The sequence below is a fragment of the Lycium ferocissimum genome, chromosome 4, assembly GCF_029784015.1.
Source record: "Lycium ferocissimum isolate CSIRO_LF1 chromosome 4, AGI_CSIRO_Lferr_CH_V1, whole genome shotgun sequence".
NCBI classification, from domain to species: Eukaryota; Viridiplantae; Streptophyta; class Magnoliopsida; order Solanales; family Solanaceae; genus Lycium; species Lycium ferocissimum.
Genome location: NC_081345.1, coordinates 8,715,249 through 8,740,024, shown reverse-complemented (window position 1 = coordinate 8,740,024; position 24,776 = coordinate 8,715,249). Strand labels below are relative to the sequence as shown.

The following is a 24,776-nucleotide window of genomic DNA, read 5'->3' as shown; positions in this document are numbered from 1 at the left end:
AATATATATAGCCAATGAATAGGTGTTGTGATGAAATGTGCAACCCAGCCTAGAGAGAGTTTGGTTTGACTTTTCAAAAATAACTTTATAAGCTAAAAGCTAAAATCATAAGTTGGGTAGCTTATTTTTATATTTTTTTTAACACTTTTATCCTTCTCAAAACCTACAAAAAGTACAAAAAAGTTTAAAAGCCAATAAATACTTAAAATAAGTCATCCAAACACTCTCCTAGAACCTTTTCGGAAGAAAAAAAATGATGGTGCCTTTACGGAAAAAAACATGTGTCTTTCCAGAAAAGGCCACGAATAAAAAGTTTTCTCATTCATACCGCCACCAAACCCAACACTATACTAAGATGACAAGTCTTACAAACTTAATCAAGAACATTATCAAATAGGAAAGTTGATACTTATGATTTATAATAATAATAAAGAAAATAACTGTCATTAATGAATAAATCAACAATATATGTCAATAATTTTTTCGAAATATTATTACATGACATATTGGATCTAAGGGACACATGCATAATGTAGTTTGTAGTCCTATATAATAAGCCAATCTTTCTTTCCAATTATTGTCGAGCGCCAATAAGTCTCTCAAAATCTTTCAATACCTGCAAATTATCATCAAATTCAACCGTCTTTACCATCTTTTCTAATGCAATCCTTTCTGCTTCTCTTTGTTTCTGTAACTTCTTTGCATGATCTTCAGCACTCAGTTTTGGTTTTTTATTTTGCAATACATTATTTTGTTTTAGTGCCTGCTTTGACTTTGATCCTGATTTCACCGTCCTCTTCAATTCGTATATAGTACTCTCATTAATTAGTTCGTCATAAAGACTGCCAAACACCCTTTTTTTACTATCATCACCAAGATTTATCTTCTTTTCTTCTACAGGCATTGTAGTCGAACTTTTGTCACAACGAGCGTGTGTGTGTGTGTGTATTTTTTACTTTGTACTACTTTTTCAAGTACGTAGTGCTATATGTTGTTATCGGTGTCCGATGTTTACTTGAAGAAGCTGGGTGTCTGTATTATTAAAGGCAAAGAACAAAGAAATAAATGTGTATTTCTTCCTTTGATATATTAGCATAGAGAGATAATAAAGAAGAGAAGAAGAAGAATGCAAATCAAAAGGCAAAGAACAAAGAAATAAAACCCTATGCTGGATTACAACTAGAGATCAAATATATATAGATAATTTCTTTCCAACTAATTTTAGGAAAGGGTTTATTGGGAGACATAGAATGTCTAGGAAACATAATAAATGCAGTGTAATTAATTAGGTTTTTTTTTATTGCAAAATTGAACTTATATTTTTTTGGGAGACAGAGAATGTTTAGGAAACATAATAAATGCACTGTAATTAATTAGGTTTTTACTGCAAATTGAACTTCTTATTAAATCATACTTGTGACTTAAGTCTCCTACTTCGTTAATTTCATTTAATGTCTACATTATTCAACGTGCCAGACCGATTAACATCCATTATAGTACTCCCTCCGGCCTCCGCCTCAAATTCCTTAAAGAAATATTAATTAGGGGTATTTCACTAACTTTACCTTTATGTGTCATCTCCATTAATAAAAAAAATTCTACTAAGGGTAAAATAAGGAACAAATAACTAATTGTGTCTTGAACTTCTAAAATGACAAATAATTTAATACAACTTATTTTACTAACCACAATAGATAATTTGAGACGAGGGAGTAGTAATTACCTCCTCCGTACAGTTTTACTTGTCACATATTGACTTGGCACGCCTATTAATGAGCCAAAAATAGAATGAAAAGTTTATCATAGTACCCCTAATTATTGCTAATTACCTAATAATTAAAATCAATTAAAGCTTCCAAAAAAAATGTGGAGCCAACTAATTAATTAATGGGTTTCAACAATTCACGATTTCCCCATAAAAAGTTAATTTTGGAACCAAAATTATCATAATAAGTCAAGTTTGACTAGTATAATTCCAAAGTCTTGGAAAAAGGAATTGAAAATTTTGACTTATTAACACTAAGGGTAAAATAAGAAAAAAAAATTGGTAAATTCGATTATGCTAGGAAGAAAAATAGTCGCCTTTCTTTTGTGACTGTATACTTCGACCTTTTGAGATAAAAATTATTGCAAATTACTCCCTCCGGGATCAAAAAGAGTGTTCACTTAGCCATTTGCACACCTCTTAAGAAAATACTAACTTCAAGACAAAAAATAGTTAATTTGACTAAACTGCCCCTAATTAAATAGGTATTGGGATTTGATCACATAGCACTTAATAGGGGTAAATCTGGAAAGATAAGATTAATTGTTTCTTGATTTGATAAGTGAACACTTTTTTTTACCTAAGAAAAAAAGGCTAAGTGGATACTTTTTTTAATCCGAAGGGAGTACTTAACTTAAACTTAATGTCAGTTAATTAACAATTTGAATCAAAACCGAATAGTTGGAAATTGCACTGAAAGTCCATTTAGCAATCAATTTTTTGTACGCCATTTTCATACTGGCTGCAAAAAATAAAATATGTTTGTTAGTGGAGGATTAGTGAAATGAGAGAGTTGGAGCTAGTCGGAGAAAATATTTATATCTGTGACTATACGATTTATAAAATTAATTTTTGTATGTACACATATATGAAAGTTTATTTCTCCATCTCGAGTAAATTTACAAAAAAAGAAAAATTAAGTTCATAAATTCGCTAATTTCAGTTACATTCGTGCCAAATCCACTAGTATCTACATATACTAGGGAATTTATCCGCGCTTCGTGCGGTCTTGAAAGACCTAAGTTTATATACGAAATAGTCTTTTTAATATCTAATATTAACAGTATTTTAAATTAAATTTTAATATACAAATCACACTTTTAAGTTTTAATGTGTTTTATTATTAACACTTCATTTTACATTTTTATCTAATTTTTCATCACCTAAGAGTTTTCATTTTAAATACACTTGTCTTTTTAGTTAATCCATATAGGTATAACTATTTTTTTTTAAATTTTTGACTCGTAAATAATTTTAACAAGTTGGTCTCTCTTAATATGCATATATGTGGAACAAAAATTTAAAATATGATTTCATTGTACATCTAATTTATGTATATAAGTATTCAACTTTCTTTGTTTCAAGAGAGAGCTGAATATGTCATATTTTTTATTATAAAAAAATCGATATCTATTAAACAATTGAGGATGCTAAGCCCATGAGACGGAAAAGAATACTTTACCTCTTTTCCTACTTGATCAATTCAAACATATTCTTTTGCTTTCTTACTTTGTTAATCAATGGTGTAAAATAAAATCTTCATTTTCTTTGAATAATCACTATCAATTAAAATAGATGAATAAGAATAATTGAAGTGAGAGAATTTAGGATGAGCCAAAAAGAAATTACACTTTCGAAAGGTTGAAATGAAATTGGGAAAGAAAATCTAAGAGAGAAATTAAGAGGATTCTTGATGAATAGACCAACATTTCAGATGATGTTCAATAACATTTCCCGAGCTATCCATCAAAAAATACACAAACTTAATATATGAAACGAATTAAAAAAAAAATGACCAGGAAGCTAATAGATGAAAAAACATGCGTGTTAACATTAACCATTTTATCCATTTTGCTAATCCAATTTTTACTTCATTAATATCATCTCAATTAATATAACCTTGAGAAATTAAAATAAGGAAAGAAGGAAACAAAAAAGGTAAAAGAAAGAGCAAATGAAATATAAAGACAAAAAATTTACCAAAAGTTCATATAGTTTGGTTCCATTCTGGGAAAACTACGTATATATACATGTTAAGGAGAAATATTTACAAAACGTAACGATAGTTTTCCTTATTTACAAAACATAACGATATATTACAAAACATGACGGATTTTCATATATTTTTCGTTTTTTTATTTTTTTTTTCCAGAAAATATATATATCTTTTTTATAAAAAAATATTTTTATTTTAAAAAAAATAATTTTTATATATATTTTTTTAAATATTAATTTTTTTTTTTTTTTTTTTTTGCTCAATGGCTTAAAAAATTACCTCATATTTCTGTGTGTGAAAGTTGTATGTGTGTGTGTATGTGTGAGCAAAATTTTTAATATAATTTTCATATACAAAATTTTGACAAAAACTTTAAGCCTTGAATATTGTATGAAAATTGTTACAATGTTGTTGTAGTTGTATTAATTTTCCGTAAACCTAATATGAAATTTATATACAAACAATGTGAATGAAATTCTAAGTCTTGAGGAAGATATACACATTTCATACCATTCTCATGCATAAAATTTTAAGCATAATGTTTAAGCCTTGATCAAGATACACACATTTCATACGTTCTTCATACATAAAATTTGAGCGAACTTTTTAAGCCTTGAGCAAGATATACACATTTCATACACAAAAATTTGAGCGATTATTTTAAGTCTTGAATGTTGTATCAAAGTTATATACAATGTTGTTGTACTTGTATTAATGTGTTTACGTAAATCTAACATGAACTTTATACATGAAAATGTGAGCGAAATTTTAAGACATGAGCAAGATACAAATTTCATATTGTTTTCATACACACAATTTTGAGCGGATTTTTTAAGCCTTGAACGAGATATACACATTTCATACATTTTTCATACACTAAATTTTGAGCAAACTTTTAAGTCTTGAGCGAGATATACACATTTCATACAACTTTCATACATAAGTTTTTGAGCAAAAAAAAAAATATTAATTTTTTTAAAAATAAAATAAATTTTAAAAAATATTTTTTAAAAAAATAAAAAAATATTTTTTTAAAAAATGATTTTTAAAAAAAAAAATAATTTAATTTTTTTTTTTTTTTTTTTTAAATATAAAGCATGTTTTGTATAGGATTTGTAATGTTATGTTTTGTAAATATAAAACTATCACACAAGTTCAGGAATATTTCTCCTTAAGATGTATATATATGTCAAAGACCCTTCTTTTTTGGTAGGAAGTTTGGTTCTATTCGCTTGGTATAAAGGCACAAGGTTTTGCCTTCTTTCTTTTCCTCCCTGAAATATGAACACATAAAAAAAAAAAAAAAAAAAAAAAAAAAAAAAAACAGTGAAACCAAAATGAGGCAAAAAATTCATAACGTTTCAACTGATGGGAAGAAATTGTGAGTAGCCTATATACCTTATTATATATGATGATATGCACTTATATGTATTAATTCTCACATTTAATTAGAGAATAAAAATAACATTTACTTTTATAACTCAAATTATGTGCAAAGAAAACGATTGATCATATAGAGTCCTTTCATCTTTCATTCATCAATTAATTATCTTACCCTTTAATTGAGTAATAAATTGAGATTATTCCGTTTAATTAGAATTAGTGGTCTTTACACATTCTGTCTTGACTTCATAAAGAGGACAAAATTGCAAAAATAATGAGAGAAAATTATAAGAAATGGGAAAGATTGGATAATAATATCAGATTTTTTAATTAGAATATAATGAATCTAAACGTTTTTCTCTTAAAAATGTTATGGAGAGTTAAATGTAGCACATTTAACATAATTAAGATATAATTAACAAAGCTAATTAAAGGAGTATCTTTTTAGTTTTTTTTAACATGACACATAAATGCAAGAAAAATGGGAAAAAATTGAAAAAAACATAAATAGGAATGGTGGTCATAGAGAGGTGTCACATCATCTTACCTATACCTAGCTTTATATTATATATAGATAGATATAGATATAGATTGTAGAAGAACCTTAAATGTTGAAGACTACAAAGATAACTTTACTATCATCTTACAAGTAAATATTGAGTGTTGCATTATACTTATTGGAAAAAAGCCAAGTTTGACAAGTATAATTTGGAAGTGTTGGAAAACGGAATTGGAAAATTTGACTTATTAATACTAAGGGTAAAATATAAAAAAGTGGTAAATTATCTTTTGATTTTCTAAAGTGGATAAGTAAAATTAGACAATTATTTTTAGTATAATGGACAAGTAAAACTTGTGGGAGTATGTTTTATCCAAATGCCCTCGAACTCCGCGAAGAATATATAAGGCTTAGAAGCTTTGATTGTGCAGTGTGAACTGTTAATGTCAACTTTTCAATTCCCAAAACATATGAAAAGAAAGAGAAAAGAAACCGATGGAATTTCGATAATTTAGTTCCCAAGAACTAGCTAGGGATAAGCGTAGGTGCATGTTGCTTATAAAATATCCTCATTCTTCACTAGTCATTTACCTTATTGTATTATTATTCGTTGTAACTTGTGAGGGGAATTATCAAATACTCCATATGGAAACACCAGCAGAGCAAGAAGTGAAAAAAGAGTATATAACTATAAGAGTAGTGAGCCAAAGGGAAAATGACGTGTTTTTCAGAATCAGAAGAGATGTTCCCCTAAAAAGGTTGATGTTTGGTTACTGTGACAGGCAAAATCTCATGTATGAAATATGTAGGCTCTGTTATGATGGAAAGAGGGTTGATCCCACAAAGACTGCAGATGATCTGGAGATGGAAGATGACGACTGCATTGATGTCTTCTTTGAGCAACTGCGAGGGGGTGGGGTTGATCATTGATGTGGTAACAACTTAAGTTTCTTCTTGTTGGGGTTGATCATTATTCTACTTGTTTAGTCCCCAAAAACAAGTACTCCCTCCGTCCCATATTACTTGTCCACTTTCCTTTTATAAAATTCAAACTATATAAATTTTCACCAATATTTGGAGATATTTCTCACCATATTAATATGAGAAGAATTCCAACTTGTAGTATTTTTTGTGTAGTTTTTGAATATTAAATTATAATTTTAGAATAATGAATTAGTCTAATCTAATTTAGCTCCGAAAATTAGTCAACTTGGCTCTCGAAAAGCTAAACTAGAAAACTAATATGAGACATATGGAGTACTTCACAAAGGGATTCGGCTCCTCTCCATTTCTCATTTTCTCCTTTTTCTCGAAGTTCTTACTTGAATTGGTGACACATGACATAGGTTAAAATTGATAGCTAAGATTTAACTGATTAATGCAATGCCCTAACTGATAATTATTTCAGGTTTTTTAATTGATTACTCGCATTTTATCTTTCAATTTCTCTTTGAGTTAATATTTTGAATGCATTTTGAAACTTATGGACTAAAAAACAAGCTATAGATATTTATGTAGTTGAAAATCATTTTATTAAGAGTAAAAAGAAATGTATCATTCTTTTTCAGACGGATTAAAAAAGAAAGTGTATCATATAAATTGAGATGAGAGAGTAATATTTGGAACCAGTGCGAGTACTTTTTCGTTAATCGACAATTATTTTGTGTTTAAATCGACTAACTTTGTTTTGCTTATTTCTCATTTAGTTTTAAACCACATATAGAGTCTTTAAAAAAATCGAAATTGTTACAACCAAGTGATACCGAATGAATCCCCAAATAATAAAACGTGTAGTTAATCTAAAATTGAAATTGAAAATCGTAGTACTGTCCATTTAATTTGCAGACATTCAACTTCATAATAATAATAATAGGGAAAGTAACGTGCAAAATACACATATGGGATATTAATTCAAAAAAGATAATCTGAAGACAGATATGACGTGTAGGTAAAAGGTAGGAAGAGAATTTTTTTTAAAATTATGAACAAGATAATACGTAGCTTAGATTGTGGGAATACTAGAATCTTGAAAGCAAATATATGGAATATTAATAATCTAAACTATGGATAGGGCATTATATTAATCTATTAAATCTTAGCCATTAATTTTCACCTATAGCATGTGTCACCAATCTAAGTAAGAACTTGGGGAATATTAAGAGAACAGAAATAGAGAGGAGCCAAATCCCTTGACAAATGTGATGCTCTCTTAAGTAACCTTAACAATCTACGAGAAGAAAAATTCAGGAATGAAAGATATGTTTTGTATCTAGATTCACCGCCCTCTTTTGTATATTACAAGGCTTTTTTGCATCACTCTAAAGAAGCCTAACTTATATTAGAAGAGATCTTACTCCTGAGTAATAGTAGTATATCTATAGAAAGGAATTATTAATATTGGAAGAAGCACTAGCCAACAGTCAACCAATAATCTTTCGCGTTTTTGTATATCAAAATCACATTTCTGTATCACAAAAAACGTGTTGCCATCTTTCATGCCCCCGTGCAACACACTCCTCTCTGTCATTGGTCAACGCTGCAAAAATTCTCACAATTCTACGCTCCTTCAATTCAGAACCAAAAACGCCATATACAAAATGCTCGGAGTACCAACAAAAGGAAATCAATTGCAACAGCCAACGCCACTTGCATACTTCACTTCTGCTCATCTGTCCCTGACGTGTGCTCTATTTTGACTCCAAACTCCTCGTTTCGGGTAAAATCACCACTTATTGCTCGATGAACTGCTTGCTGCTTACCGGAATCCCAAGAACCAACTCCTTTGAAAGCTGCAAAGAACCTGCCTCATTGTATCTTAAAGAGGGTCTTCAGTTTCATGACAAGTCTCCAATCCTCAACTGATAGGTCTTTCTGTAGAAGGTTAAAGAAGCAGTGAGCAAAACTAGACATTTGCTTAAACAAAAGAGTACGTGTTAAGGGAGCTTCACCCAAAACTCTACATACCCGGAAATTGGCCTTGAGTATGTCAATGGACCTCCTTGAAATTTTGCTGACAAGCTCATCTTCCATTTCAAAATGCCTGCCAAACATCTTCTGTTGCTCCTCAGAGTTAGATCCAACTATCTGTAAACATGTGCAAGGAGTGAGACCTCATGGGTATATAAGCAAAGACCAAATCAATTGCTTAGAACTCCTGAAAAACGTTAGTTTACAATGATGATATTGGGAATCAAGAGAAACTATTACACATCAATCCTACATTCTACAAACAGGTAATAAAGAAAGAAAATAGATCAAAATTCTAACCAATCTGTGACAAAATTTACGAAGTCTCAACCACTTTATACCTTAATGGCCACCCTTTGGCCTTTCTTCGCAGAGTCAACAGGCTTATGGTTGTTCTCAATGGACGCAAGACGACCTATATCAATGAAGTCCTTTTGAGGAATACATATTGGAGTTCCGATCTGTTCAAATTAAATCAGAACAATGAGGACCAGAATATACATGAAAAGGTTGCAGTCCATGGATGATTATAGAAAGGAGAATTGAAGAGTGCTAGAATTTTTATTAACTGTAAAAGAGCAAATAGTAGAGTGCTACTATTGCCAGCATAAACAGTGTGTAATCAAGGTAAACCCTTCAACTTAAGTCATTGCAAGTTTTCAATAAACAATATATTATAAAATGTGTGGAGAAGGTAAAACGAGAGAGAACCACAATGTTACACACTACAATTAAATTGTGCAGGAATATCTAAACTATAACTAACCAAAGAGACATGCGAGCAAGCAAACAAGACTTGAACTCTATGTTAGATGCTCATCAGGCAAAAGTTCTAGAGGAAGAATGACAGAATTAATAATGGACGAAAAATGGAAATAGGACACGTACAATGAAATCTGCCTGTGAACTTAAAAATGTTTACCTAAGGACCAAATCTCGTAAATAAAAACCTTACAAATCTCGTAAATAAAAACCTTACTTTGGAGATGCAAAATCATGGTGTAAATGAAGAATGCTCAAAACCTTTTGAAAGCAGAGAACTCAGTGATAATAATAACCAGAAGAAAGCTAAGTTCTAATCATACCCGACAACAACTCTGATGGAACCTTATTAGATAATCAAGATTCTCAATTTTAAGAAAGAATTATAGAGAGAACAGATACATACGAACATAAATTTCACAAGTGCTAGCAGTCCAGTGAAAAGGAGAAAGTTCAGTAAAAACATTACAGAGAAACTCCAAATAATTTAATAGTATATTAGTAGTTTTGATAATAAAGTCTATATATTACTTTAAAATGAATAAAAGATGTAGCCTAGAAAACACCAATTCTTGGAATTTCACAACAGCATAGTTTCATCAAACAAATATAAACAGTCTACAGACATACGGATTGTCCAAAGTTTGTTTATGTCAGAACAGCTATGTCTCAAACAAGGTTATATACCAAGAAGTTGCATATTTAACGAGAAATCAATGCGAGTATGCAAGATCCCTTTCCCCAACCGTATGGAAGTATGAAATTAGAGACGACCTGATAGTACAGCGGAACCCACTAAATGTTGATCATCTAGTTTTATTTGTACTGTTGATGTGCAAACAAGCAGGTTTTCCTTTTTCCCAAATGTAATGTAGAGATTCCATTACCTTCTATTTTTCTTTTTCTTTTTTATAATCAAGTTGGTGACTGAAATGAAAGAATCATGAAACAATAGACAAGACAAGTTAATACCCTGGCAATGCCCTCAAGAACATCAACTCCCAGAACAATTGGATCTTTCTTGTTGAAGACACAATTTGGTACAATCTTGAGCACACAGGGGAAGACTGCTTCTTCAGCAACTTCCTTCTTTTGTTCTTCCTTGATAGTGTCAATGTAGGCTTTAAACTGATCGAACAGGTGATAAATAATATCAGCCATAAAAATTTTGACACCAGCCTCATCTGCAAGTTCCCGAGCTTCCTGTGTCACTTTCACGTCGAAGGCCAAGATTGTTGCATACTCTTTCTTCTTCTCAAGCATAACACTAGCTTTCATGACATCCTTTTTATGCACAGGGCCTATGCCGATCCCACTGACAGGTATGCTTACATCTGGGGTCTTCAAAAATTCCAGCAAAGCTTCCAATGATCCAAGTGTAGATGCTTGAACATATACTCCCTCTCCACTTTTGTCGATCCGGCTCATCACTGACTTCATATCTTCCATAGCTGCTTCTTTGATATCTTCCAAATTATCATCAGGCCCCACAACATATAGACTAGTACCAGCAATTGCATGCTCAAAGCCCTGAAGAAGAATAAAAAGAGCCAAGGGGGAAAAGGAGAAATCTCTCAGTCTTACTTATTCATGGAAGACCACCACTGAATCAATACCAAAATAGTAAATTGTGACAGCATCACATCAGTAACAGAAAATATCAATACTCATGCAAGGGACTCTCAGGTTATGGTTCGCTAGTTGGACTTCCAAGTCAAATTTCATTGAAGTAACAATTACTCCCTCCGCCCCAATTTAAGTGTCTCACTTACCTTTTTGGTCTGTCCCAATAGGAGTGCCTCTTTCTACATTTAGTAAGTTGGCAATTCAAAGATCCTACTTGGCAAGTTTAGCAAGTTTAAAACCACAAGATTCAAAGGACACTTTAGTACATTACACACATCTTTAATTTAGGACCACAAGATACAAAAGTATCTTTTTGTTCCTTAAATTTTGTGCCAAGTCAAACTAAGAAACTTAAATTGGGACGGAAACAAGAACAGCCATTGGATTTCTTACCAACTATTCCAGGTCAAAATAGGATGATATTGTACAGCTTTTCCAAGAGAACTTAATCCAAAGGCACCATGTAATATCCAACTTAGGAATATCAGAAATTCTGAGCAGAATTGATATATTCAGGGACATCATGAACAGAGAAAAAGAAAAGAAAAGACTATCTGTCCCCAAATTAGAATAACCTTCTAATCCTCTTGCACAAATTTAACCATCCTGACAAGAGATAATAGAAAAAGGAAAGAGGTGTACATGCAAAGAGATTGCTCCTCCACTTAACATTTTTTGTGCAATTACAAAGCTTCCTCCAAATATTTATGAAAAGTTATTTGACTTCCAACAGTAATCAGGACTCAAAAGTTATATCCAGTAGATCAAACCTTACTCAGCTTGATAGATCCTAGAAAAACTAATGCTAATTATTTTTTTTTCTCAAAAGAAATTAGGCACCCAAACATAGCATCATCTGATTCTAACTACAAATTAAACTGAGATTCAAAACTACATACAGTCGAAATAAAATCCACTTCTGAGCCTCTGTATTAAGTTTCATACTCAATAGACTTTCTAAGCTTGATCCTAAGACTGACCAGAAATGAGCTCACAGATTTACAAGTAGATGATAATTACCTGAGCGGTAATCTTTATACCCTGGGCAGCCTTGATTTGCTTATGATGCAAATATGTTCCCTGAAAAGGATTTTTCCCAAACAAGAGACGGCACTTTCATCAGTACTTCATTACATAAATGCCATAGCAGATAAAACCAAAGAAATAAACACGACAATCGCTTCATTCTTCAGATTGTTTTCATGCTCCATGGACCACAAGGTCCAAAAGCACAAACATAGACAAGGACATAACTGAATCTGCAGACTTGCGTCCCACGTTCGGAAAAGTAGAATTAATGTGGGTCCCTTGATTGTGGGAAAAGCATATTCTAAAAAGGGGCAGTTGGAATTTGAGCACAAATCTGGAAGTGTCACAGCGAATTTCTGATCTTCTGTTTCTTTTGTTCAGAGAAAATTCTCAGTGGCAAAAAGCCAAAATGCAAGTGTGTCTATGTATATCAGCAATCTAGGAGTAATGTAGGAGCTCAACAACCCTATCTCCATGAAAGGATCTACAAGCTTGAAATGATTTACATAACTCAGAAGACAGAGGTCCAAACAAAGCAGGTAGTGATACCTATCACTAATTTAAAAGAAGGAACAGAAGAACAACTGATTTCATAAAACTCTACTGTCCATACAGCCACAAAACTCTTGAGCTAGAGGCCCCACACAAAAAAAAACCTTTAAGTTTTTGTAAGCCACATTTGGCGTTGAGAAACCTAACAACTCTAGCACAGTGTGTTACCTTTATAAGCCCAGGCTAGATATTACCAGCATATGATCTACGTTAAGAGTTCAAACAGAGCTACTAGTCATGACCAAAATTTAGGTTATTTGAACATCCTCATGATCTTGCACAACCTTTCACAATTAAGGATCAATGATGAAAATAATATAAACTTAGAAACAAAAGGACTGAATACTTGCAACGTATATACTTCGACTTTTTAGCCCAACAGTTATTAATTCCCCACACTCATCAAGCACCCTCCTCTTTTTTTTTTTTTTCTCCTTTTTACTTTTTATGATACATACTGGACAAATAGCTTCCTTTTTGTTTTTATAATTATATAAGGAATTGAACTAACAACAACTGCTACTACTCAATCCCATGCAAGTTTGGGAAAATTTATGGAGTTGAACTGAGCTAAGAGATTTTATTTTTGATAAGTAGGTTAGAGATGTTTTGATGCAAAACAGGTAAATTGGAGTGGCTAAAGAAACTTGTAGTTCAATACCTTTACTCGGAGTTCCTTCATGGGATGAGGCGTCAGTAATGCTCGGATTGTGGTAACAATAGGTCCCTACACACAAAAGAAAGTAGGAAAAGGGCAGTATTATAATGTTAGACCATCACTGTGATGGAGGATCTGAACATTGCAATGAAGTTTTGGCTCCCTAAAGACTAAAAAATGGACAGAAAAAGGGGAGACTTCCATGCCTGCATGCCACAAACGACTATTTGATCTCCTTCATGAAGCACACCATTAACCAAAACCACATCAATGGTTGTTCCATGACCTTCAACAACCTTAACCTCCAAAACCGTACACTGCCAAAGAGTAACAACAGTTAATCATCCCATATTGAGAATTTCTATTTAATTGGCAATGATATCATGTGAATATCATACCTGGACTTCGTTGCTGTAAGTAAGTTTCTCAACCATTGTCTTTTGTGTCCATTGAACAAGTAACAACAGCATGTCAGGAATACCTTCGCCACTGTTACATCAATAAGATCCACAGAATCAACATATTTAGCTAAAATCAACAGTCTCACGAAGTGCTAGATGGACGCCCCAAGAAAAAAGAGAGGGGAATATACACACAAACATACAAACCTAATAGCACTAGTTGGTATAATACTGAAAGTGTCCTTCCCCATTTCTTTGTTTTTATAGTATAATTCTGTATTTATACCTTGTTCCTTGAACTGGGTAACAACCTGTAACAATTGAACAGAATTCTATTGAGATAAGATCCACTAATTGAGGAATTGTTAACTCGGGAATTTAAAAGAACCTGAGTAAGCCTATTATTAAATTCAAACTGAACATCTTTGGACTGTTGCTTCATCGCCTTCACAATGGGAGCATTCTTACAAACTTTCCATCCATAAAGCCTATCCACCTATATTACGATAATATCAATGAAACAAATTAAGCAACTGAAAATAAAAGAATACAATCAAAATAACACCATCGAAAAGTGCATCAATATAGATTATCTTCACCTTATTCAGAGCAACAATAAATTCTGTATTCCGCATCTTCAGAAGATTAAGTGATTCTATGGTCTGTGGTTCTAGTCCATGCATGATGTCAACAACCAAAATTGCAATATCACATAAACCTGAACCTCGAGAACGCAGATTCGTGAAAGATTCATGTCCAGGAGTGTCGATGACCAACAAACCAGGGACCTTCAGCTTCGCATCAGCTTTGAGCTCCTTAGTTCTCTCGCGTATATTCTCAGCTGGAAAGTAAGTTGCACCTATCTGCTGAGTAATCCCTCCAGCTTCACCTTCTTGAACATTAGTGCCTCGTATGCAATCAAGTAGCTTGGTTTTACCAGTATCAACATGCCCCATAATACAGCAAATAGGAGACCGGAGATTGTCTTCACTCTGGGGTTCTTCAGGACTGCCTTTCTGCTTGTTTTGTTCTGCAACGCTATCCTCAGGGTCACCCTTCCTACCTTGGTCATTCTTCAGTACACCTGGTACAGTTGCAGCCGCTTTTTGAGTAGGAATCACCGACTTGACAGCAACAGGGAGAGTTGCTGCAGTTGAACTTGCAACCTTAATCTCTTTCTTAGTTATAGGCAGCGGTTCTGAATCTACCTCCTCGTCTTCAAAAGCACTCTTACCAGGCAGTTTCAGATCAGCATCATCCCAACTTTTTGCATCCCATTCCTCATCATCTTCTTCTTCTTCAGCTTCATTTTCTTCTGCATCAGCTATTTCTGACTTCTCCTCTGTAATTGTCGAATCCACATCCTCAACCTTCTCAGTTTCCACGGAGTCAACCTCAGACACCAGCTCCTGCTGCTGTTCTTTAACTTCTGAGCTTTCAACAGACTCTTCCTGGGATTTTCCATTAGCTTGTGGCTTCGACTTCTTTTTTTGATAAATTGGCCGTTTGGTTGTCTCTTTCTTATTCTCCCCAATGGGGAGTGCCTGTGTCCCACCATTAGCAAGAAATTGCTTTCTCATTGCTTCTAATCTTCGAGCTTCTTCCTTTTGCTTTCCTGTAAGCAGTTTTCCCTCTTGTTTCTTCTTCAAGAGCTTTTCCTTCTCTCTCTCCTTTTTCAAACGTTTCTTCTCTTCTGCAAGTCTTTCCAGTTCTTCCAGGCGAAGACGTTCCTCTTCTTCCTTCCTTAACTTTTCCTCTTCTTCCCTCTTCTTCCTTTCTTCAGCTTCCTTCATCTTTTTGAGTCTCTCTTGCATCTCCTTAACCTGCTTCGACTGTTTCTTATCTCCCAATTTTCCTTTTGCATCAGTTTTTGTTTCTTCCTCCACACTAGAGGCAGCTGCTGCAGCTGCAGCTGCCTTTTTCTCTTTTTCCTTCTCCTTCTTCTTTTTCTTCTTCTTTGCAGCAGCAGACTCAACAGCTCCTTCTTCAACTGCTTCCTCCTTCTCAGCAGCATCATCGCCTGGTTGACTTTTCTCCTCTTGTAGAAGAGAAGCAGGAGCAGGTGCAGATGTAGCTTGCCCTTCACCAATTTCTGCCAGAATTTTGTCGATGTCATCCTCCTCTTGAGCTGTTCTACCGGCCTTTTTCTTCTTAGATTTACTATCTTTTGACTCAGGCTGCACCTCCGGAGCAGGAGCAGGAGCTGCTCCTTCACCAAGCTCTGCTAGAATCTTGTCAATCTCATCCTCATCTTCTTGTACTGTTGTACGGCCACCCTTTTTCTTCTTGGTTTTATTCTTAGAAGTTTCTGGTACATCTCTTTCCTGCTTTTTGCTTTTATTATCATCCGCTTCTTCAGGTTCAGCTTCTTCCTTAACATTGGCTTCAGTCATGCTGACAGCACTTTTTTTCTTCTTCTTAGATGACTTCTTTTTACCTGCAAAAATAAGTTCTGGCACATCATCATCGTCTTCAACTGTCTCTGTCGCCTCCTCTTCTTCATCAAGAAGCGCCACACTAAATGAATTCTTCCCCTCACCAGCAACCACTGGTTCTTCATCTTCATCACCAATTGTGTCAAAAGCTGTAGAAAACACACTAGACTTCTTCGCCTTCCCAGAGAATTGGGCAATGCCTTCATCCTCTTGGTCACTATCCCTCGTTAAATCCAACCTGTCTTCTACATCGTCATCCTCTCCAAGTACTCCATAACTAGTCGCACTCTTCTTTCCCTTTTTACCTTTTTTCTTACCACCTGCCATCGCCGGTGCAACTTTTTCTTCCGGCTCTTCTGATACGTCTGCCCCGATAGCATATTCATCATCATCAACTACCACATTCTTCTTCCTCGACTTCCCTCCACCACCACCCTGCTTGACCGGCTTCTCGTCCATTTCATCGTCATTGTCACCATCGTCTTTAACCCCCGACTTATTGCCCTTCTTACCTTTCTTCTTACCAAAAGCCGGTGCTGTCTCTTCCTGAACCGTAGGTTCTTCGGACAATTCAGTCCCAACAGAGTACTCATCGTCGTCAATCACCCTATTCTTCTTCTTCGACTTCCCTCCACCACCGACCTGCTTGGCAGCTTCGGGGTTCTCTTCCTCGTGTTCTGTTCCCTTCTTTCTCCCCATCTAGTTGTTTCGGCAAATGTATGTATGTATTAGTTCAAGAGAAACACAGAAATCGAAACAAAGCTCCAAAACCCTACATCCAAATAAAAAGAGAGACTCAAATTAAGAAGAAAGCTAATAAAACAAACAAAAAAGAGATTTGTCCTCTCCTATAAAGAAATCAAAGTATAATATCATCTAATACTAATATTTAATCACTAACTAATCTAACAAGCAAAAATCTAATAATACGTAATAAAACCCTCATTTTCACTACTATATAGACAAATGGTCCAATAAATGTAATTCTCACTACCACTTATAATGGAAGTAGGTATACAGATTTGATAATTATTTAGTTAGTTGACCAAAAGACTGAGCAAAACTCCAATACATTAGCAACAATTAACAGACCTAGATCTAATCTGTTTAAAAATACATGTACCTTTAATTCCATCTTCATCAACACGTCTAAAAATCATTACCCAATTATAAAACTAGACAAAGAGAGTTCATATTAAAAAAAACGCGATTATAAGAAGGTGCGTGAAGTGGCATGAAAAGGAGGGTCGGTATTACCTGAAGGATTGAAGAGAGAGAGGAATCGGCCGATGATAAACAAAAGAATATGGAAGAAAGAAAGGTGTGATATATGTGAGAAGAAAGAATACCCTAATTTTTATATGCAGAAAGAATACAATATTTGACCCTCTTTCCTAACTTTCAAAATGTATCAAAATAATCTAAACATTATTTCACTTATTCATTTCTTCTGCACCAAAATAATTACTTCCTCCATCCCAATTTATGCGCTTCTCGTTTTTCGAGATTTAAACTGTGTAAATTTTAACTAATATTTTAAGATGTATTTTTTCATCAAATTGATATGAGAAAAGTTGCAAATTACAGTACTTTTCATGTAGTTTTCAAATATATAAATTTTAATCTTAAACTATTACGTTAATCTAATCCAATTTAGCTTTAAAGTTTAGTCAAATTAACTCTCAAAAAGCGAAAAGTGTCACGTAAATTAAAACGAAGGGAGTATAAGAAAACAACGCAATTATTGCCTATTATCTAATATTTGGCAACAAATCTATATATATAATATACGGAAAAGGGCCCAAAATGCTCCTGAACTATTGGATTTGGTACAAAAATGTCCTCCGTTTATCTTTTCGTTCTAAAATGCCCTGCCGTCAACCTATTGGGCCTAAATTACCCTTATTTTTAACGGGCCCTTGACTGCAGGGGCATTTTAGAGTGCAAAGGTAAACGGACGGCATTTTTGTACAAAATCCCATAGTTCGAGGGCATTTTAGGCCTTTTCCATTTTTTTTAAAAAGCGCTCTCTCTTTTTACACTCACCAGTAGGGCTGTTCAAAACCGAACCGTTACCGATAACCCGACCGCAAAATTCTAAACTGTTACCGATAACCCAACCGCAAAATTGGCTTACTGGTATCGGGTTATCGGATTAATGGTCGGTGAACGGATTGAAATTTTATGGTTAACGGTTTATCGATGCGAGAGACAGATTACTCAATTTTCTTATTGGATAAACCGTTAACCCGTTAAGAATTATCAAACTTACATTTTTACCCCTAGGTATTAAAATATTTAGGCTTAAGTCATAGATAGACCCTCAAACTTGTCCATAAAATCCATTTGGACCCTCCTACTGAAACCCCTACCACTTGAACCCTCCAATACCACTTTTACTGTGTCACTTAGACTCCTCTCGCTTAAAGAATCAACAAAGTGCTATGCGTGTAGTACACACGCGCTGATGTGGCAAAGAATCCAATAAATAAAAGACAAGTGGCCTTTTTAATTCCAAACAATTAATTAAATAAGCTTTTGTATAATTAAAATAATTTATCGGCTCTTCACTGTAGCATCGCCGTTTTCCGGTTTCTTTTGCCAATTCTTCTCTTCTTAATGATTCAAATCTCTCTTTAATTACCCAAAATACAATTTTTGCATTTTTTCACTGTATCTTCGATGGCTCCACCACATTTATCAATGCTACCATTTGAAGTTTCCTCCATGACCAAACCTCAATTAAATCATGGTATATCATTACTTATGTTCCCTCAAATATTGATTATTGCTTCTTTCTATGAGAATTATCTGGTCCATGGTTTGTTTCGTTCTAAAAAAAAACATCTGGGTCCTAAAAAAACGGCTATCTCCATTTTTTTCGGCCATTTCCATTTTTTCCGGCAACAAACACCAGGGGTTACCTACCTTTTTGGCCATGGCAACAAGAAGATTGTGTTAGCAGTGAAGCAAATGTAGTGGTGGTGGCACAAAGAGCAGAAAAGGAGAAAGAAATCCGAAATTGCTATTTTTCATAAACCACCAACCCAGCTGCCTTCAAAATCATAGACTCACCAATTAAACTCCAAAATTTATCAGAATACACACGAAATCAAGAAAGCTAAAAAATTAAAGAGAATTAAAAAAAATCGGTTGCCAAAAATATACCCAAAAAGCTCTTTGAACCATCATCGTTAATCGTCGGAGTAACCGCGGTGCCACCACCGGATAGTGACATTAACATTCCTTAAGTATTCTATTGGGTAATTAGAGAACATTGATTTGATAGATTTATTAAGGTGCGGATGGTGGATTAAATGAAGAAAGTGTTGTTTTTGGGGGAGAAGGTGTCTACGGGTGAAGGAGATGAAGTTGAGTGAAAATTGCCCCCTTTATTGACACCTGTCCTTAGAATCAAAATGTCACGCTCCTTTAGAGAGTGTAAAACACGTGTAGTGAAATGTGTCCAAATGGCACAGTAAAAGTGGTGTTGAAGGGTTCAGGTGGTAGGGGTCACAGTAGGAGGGTCTAAGTGGAATTTCTGGACAAGTTCGAGGGTCTATCTATGACTTAAGCCAAATATTTATTATAAACCCTAAAGCTAAATCCCCAGCCCCATTAAGAGAGAGTGGCTGCGCTTGGGTTATTCACATAATGTCTGATTCTTCTTAAACAATAATGTTGAATTTTTATATTTGTTTGGTTTTACCTTTTTTTTTTTGATGTTAACCTTGTTTGTGGGCTATATGCTTATAAAGTTTGATCCACCTATTCTGTAGAGTTCAATAATGAATTCAAATACATGCACTACCATCTGATCTTGTAGCATATCACATCCTTTTTTAAGCTTTGGGTTTTCTTCATTTTCATCTTCTTAAAAGTGTTTATGCACCGATGCAGCAAATGATGATTTTTTCCCCAAAATTGCTGATTGACGAGTGATTAATATAAAGAGATCACCATGTTTCGGCTGAGATCGCATCTGAAACAAGTTCTTGCAGTAATTTTCCCTTTGTTTAGTTTTTCCTTAAATTAATTGTTGCCTATGGTATCTAATGTCCAGACTTTACTTTGTTGCTAAGGTATTGTAAAGTGTTAGTTGTTATATAATTTAATCAAGACACCGTCTGATAACCGTCCGATAATTATTAACCCGATACCGAATCAACCGATACCTTATCGGTTGGCTAGTGAATTAGTACATTTAAAAGTCCATAACCGATAAGCCAAACCATTTAGCATAATTATCTGCCCGATAACAGCCCTACTCACCAGCCCACCAACCCCCTTTGACCCATTCTCCTCTCTTCCATTTTAGTCTTCTCCCTCCCATCAACCCCTCCCTCCTCCAATATTTCCTCCGATTACTTATTTGTTTGCTAATTGTTTAAAAGTAAACCGTTTAAGTATGTAAAATTATTAAGATTATGACCAAAATAACTAAATTAGTTTGAGTTTGAATCTGATCCTAAATTTTTATTATTTACTTAATTATCTAAGCTTCTTGATTTAACGGATAAAATATTAATTATAAGTTAGCTTATACAATTAATTAAATAATTGTTTTCACTATTTAATCTTTAAAAATTCAGATAAAAGCCTTTAAAATCATAATAATTAGAAAATATATACATTGTATATTGTCAGGTATATACAATTCACATGGTATATACCTTAAAATCATAATAATTAGAAAATATATACATTGTATATTGTTAGGTATATACAATTCACACGGTATATACCTTAAAATCATAATAATTAGCAAATATATACATTTTATATTTTCAGGTATATACAATTCACACGGTATAATTTTAAAGGCATTTATTGGAATTTTTAAAGATTAAATAGTGAAAATAATTATTTAATTAATTTATAAATAGTGAAAATAATTATTTAATTAATTTATAATCCAACTTATAATTAATAAATAATATTTTTTTACCAAAAAAAAATTAATATTTTACTTCGTTAAAACAAGAAGCTTAGATAATTAAGTAAATGATAAAAAATAAAAAATAAAAACTTAGGATCAGATTCAAACTCAAACTAATTTAATTATTTTGGTTATAATCAAAATAATTTTGCATAATTAAACGGTTTACTTTTAAAAAATCAGCAAACAAATAAGTAATTAGAGAAAATATTGGAGGAGGGAGGGGTGAAGAAGACTAAATGGAAGACAGAAGAGAATGGGTCCAAGCGGTTGGGTGTGCTGGTGAGTGTAGAGAGAGAGAGAGTTTTTTTTTTTTTAAAAAAACATTAAAGGGCCTAAAATGTCCTCGAACTATGGGATTTGGTACAAAAATGCCGTCCGTTTAACTTTGCGCTTTAAAATGCCCCTACAGTCAAGGGGCCGTTAAAAATAAGGGCTATTTAGGCCCAATAGGTTGATGGCATGGGCATTTTAGAGCGAAAAGATAAATAGAGGACATTTTTGTACTAAATCCCATAGTTCAAGGGCATTTTAGGCCCTATTCCGTATAATATAAAGCTAGGCATAGATAAGGTAATGTGACACCTATCTATGACCTCCACTGGCCTTTATCTTTTTTATCTTTTTTTTGGCACTTCTTCTATTATTCTTCACCTATGTGCTATTAAAAAAAAGAGTTAAAATCACTTAAAAGAATTCTTCAATCAATATTTTACGTTACTAACTTTTGCATTTGCTCCATATTAACTATCACTTATTGTGTTTCACTCCTATCATTCAATCTACCTATTTAACAACCAACAATATCTATACTAATTAAATAAATTGAATTGAGCAATAAAGAAAATTATAAGCACAACATCTTTAAGGCTCAAAGAGCCGTTTGATTTTCCCTCGAAATTAAAGCCCGCGTATAATGAATTCATAACACAGGAAAAAACAGTTTTTGCCCATTAATTTGGAAAATGGAAAGCTCTGCCTTCTTTTCAATTCAGTATTATGAAATTTAAAAGGATTTTTGATCAATAAACCTTGGGCTCCTGTATATATATACACGCATACAACCACATCTTTCAGCTTGCTTTGATATGTAAGTGAATTTTATTTTATGCCTTTTTGTTCTCTGTTAAATATTTAACGTATAGATATTTTTGTTTCTTCCATTAGAAATAATGGTAATTTTCTATTTTCTTATAGGTGCAAGGCTACTCGTGCTGGCTTTTTTAAATTCATCAATTCACATTTCATGTGCTTTAATTGTGCTACCATGACCAGCCACTTGATCAAATGCCGAGGCATTATGTTGTAAGCATAGTGCAAGAAACTGCCGCTCCAAAACCTATGGGTAGTTTATTGGTTTTTTATATTTCTTAATATTTATTTATGTGTTTTAAGGTTTCTCTCCTCTCCTATAATTGCTTATATATTAAACTTATTAACATCTCATTCTTTGTGTTTATTTAGTTAGTGCGTTTTAGGTAACCTCTTGCCAGATTGCAGAAGTAGATGAAGAAAACGAAAGTTAGCCAGAATAGCAATTATTTTTATGATTTCTTTTTGTTGTTACTCTGTACTTTTGCGAGTTTTGTAGAAAGGTATGTGTTTCTGACACTTTTGAATAACATAGAAGCTGTATGTAATGTGATTTACACCACTCAGGATGAATTTTATATTTTATTTCAGGGAGTTCTTAAGTTATGCCTAAAGCGACCAATTTGCAGCGAACAAAAAAAGGTGAAAATTGTTGTCTGCACAATTTTGAGAACAAAATTTTCAATTCGAAAAATATCTTGTTGTTTGTGACTCCCAATTAGTTATTTGTTAACTGTTGGGAGAAGTGGTAAAAGAGATTTCATCAGTTATTTTGAATGTTTTAATTCTAAGGTTCCTGACCTTCCCCTATAATTGCTTATTTATTAAATTTATAAAAATCTCATTTTTTGTGTTGATTTAATTAGTATGTTTAGTTAATTAACCTTTTGCCAGTTTGCAGAAGTAGATGAAGAAAATGAAAGTTGGCCATAATAGCAATTAAATTTATAGTTTCTTTTTGTTGTTACAACATACTTTTGTGAGTTTTGTAGAAAGGTATGTGCTTATGGTGCTTTTGAAAAAAAATAGAAGCTATATGTAATGTGATTTACACCAATCAGGATGAATTTTATATTTTTATTTTATTTCAGGGAGTTCTTAAGTTATGCCTAAAACGACCAATATGCAGCGAGCAAAAAAAGTGAAAATTGTTGTTTCAATTCGAAAAATATCTTGATGTTTGTGACTCTCAATTAGTTATTTGTTAACTCTTGGGAGAAGTGGTAAAAGAGATTTCATTAGTTATTTTGAATGTTTTAATTCTAAGGTTCCTCTCCTCCCCCTATAATTGCTTATTTATTAAATTTATAAAAATCTCATTTTTTGTGTTTATTTAATTAGTATGTTTAGCTAACCTCTTGCCAGTTTACGGAAGTATATATGAAGAAAACGAAAGTTAGCCAGAATAGCAATTAAATTTATGGTTTCTTTTTGTTGCTACAACATACTTTTGTGAATTTTGTAAAAAGGTATGTTTTCTAGTGCTTTTGAATAAAATACAAGCTATATGTAATGTGATTTACACCACTTAGGATGAATTTTATATTTCTATTTTATTTTAGGGAGTTCTTAAGTTATGTCTAAAGTGAGCAATATGCAGCGAACATAAAAAAAGTGAAAATTGTTGTCTACAAAATTTTCAATTCGAAAAATATTTTGATGTTTGTGACTCTCTATTAATTATATGTTAACTGTTGGAAGAAGTGGTAAAAGGGATTTTATAAAATTTAATTTTTTTTTATGTTTGTTGGTTCTCTTTCCTGATTTAAAGAAGGTGAAAATTATGAAACACCAAAAATTTAACTCTTTAATAAAAAATAAAAAGTTAGATACTTATAAATGTTCAAAGATAAATTCATATTTAAGTTTGTTAAGCGTATACCCATAAAAAAGTTAACATTTCTTGACATTCTTTTCTTTATTTACATGCCTTATAAGAAATATAATTTTCACATTTATCAACTTATTTAAAAATCAGGTATTTTGAGAAGATTAAAAATCAAAGAAAAGTTAGAGAAATATCAAACTAATTAATATCATAATAATAAAATTGGTTAAAACGTCAAATCTAATTTATTTGGATTCAAAGACTAGAGGAAAATAATTAAGACTTTTTCTAATATGTTAGAAAATTATATTTTATAAATTCGCGCGGACAAATTCCCTAGTTGGTAATAATTGGGAGCTCTACATAAGACAAAAAATGAAATTTCAGGATTTAATTTCATTCCAAGAGATTTTTGGGGTTGTTACGACCCGTTTTTAAATTTATTATAAACATATCAATGACATGGATTGAAGAACAGAGTCGCCACCTAATATTTGTTTTAGAAACCCGTTTCTTCAAAAAAAAAGAAAAAAAGAACTTGTCCTTTAAAAAATATTTTTCAAAAAAACGGGTAAGGCTTCAAGTGATTTCCTAAGAAAGATGATACGTACCTTAGGAAAGTACGAATATGAGGTTACCGGCGGAGTTTGAATTTATTAGGTGTTTGTAAAATTGAGTTTGAAATGGTTTCGAATAAACCATTATCTTTAGCACTTAATTATTTAATTTAACTCAACTAGTGAATTAACTTCAACAATTTGGCTATATTTGCAAGTGATTCTTGTTCTTTAAAATTCTTTTGTGTGTGTTCATATAAATTTCAGACTGTGAATTAAATGAATTA

General features: G+C 32.8%; 1 protein-coding gene across 2 annotated transcripts; it reads right to left on the bottom strand.

Moving 5' to 3' along the window:
• Nucleotides 1-7,832: 7,832 nt before the first annotated feature.
• Nucleotides 7,833-17,488, bottom strand: LOC132051507 (eukaryotic translation initiation factor 5B-like). Of its 2 annotated transcripts, none has more exons than XM_059442617.1 (12): nt 17,331-17,488; nt 14,238-16,845; nt 14,027-14,134; nt 13,846-13,949; nt 13,636-13,726; nt 13,444-13,554; nt 13,241-13,306; nt 12,019-12,078; nt 10,345-10,902; nt 8,952-9,071; nt 8,608-8,727; nt 7,833-8,514 (listed from the first exon to the last, which is right to left on the bottom strand). In XM_059442617.1, exons 2-12 carry the CDS (start codon nt 16,770-16,772, stop codon nt 8,449-8,451), a joined length of 3,939 nt encoding a protein of 1,312 aa, XP_059298600.1. In that variant the 5' UTR covers nt 16,773-16,845; nt 17,331-17,488; the 3' UTR covers nt 7,833-8,448. The 2 variants fall into 2 exon arrangements, with proteins under 2 accessions (XP_059298600.1, XP_059298601.1); XM_059442618.1 differs by having other exon boundaries at nt 14,238-16,772; nt 17,331-17,481.
• Nucleotides 17,489-24,776: the final 7,288 nt, after the last annotated feature.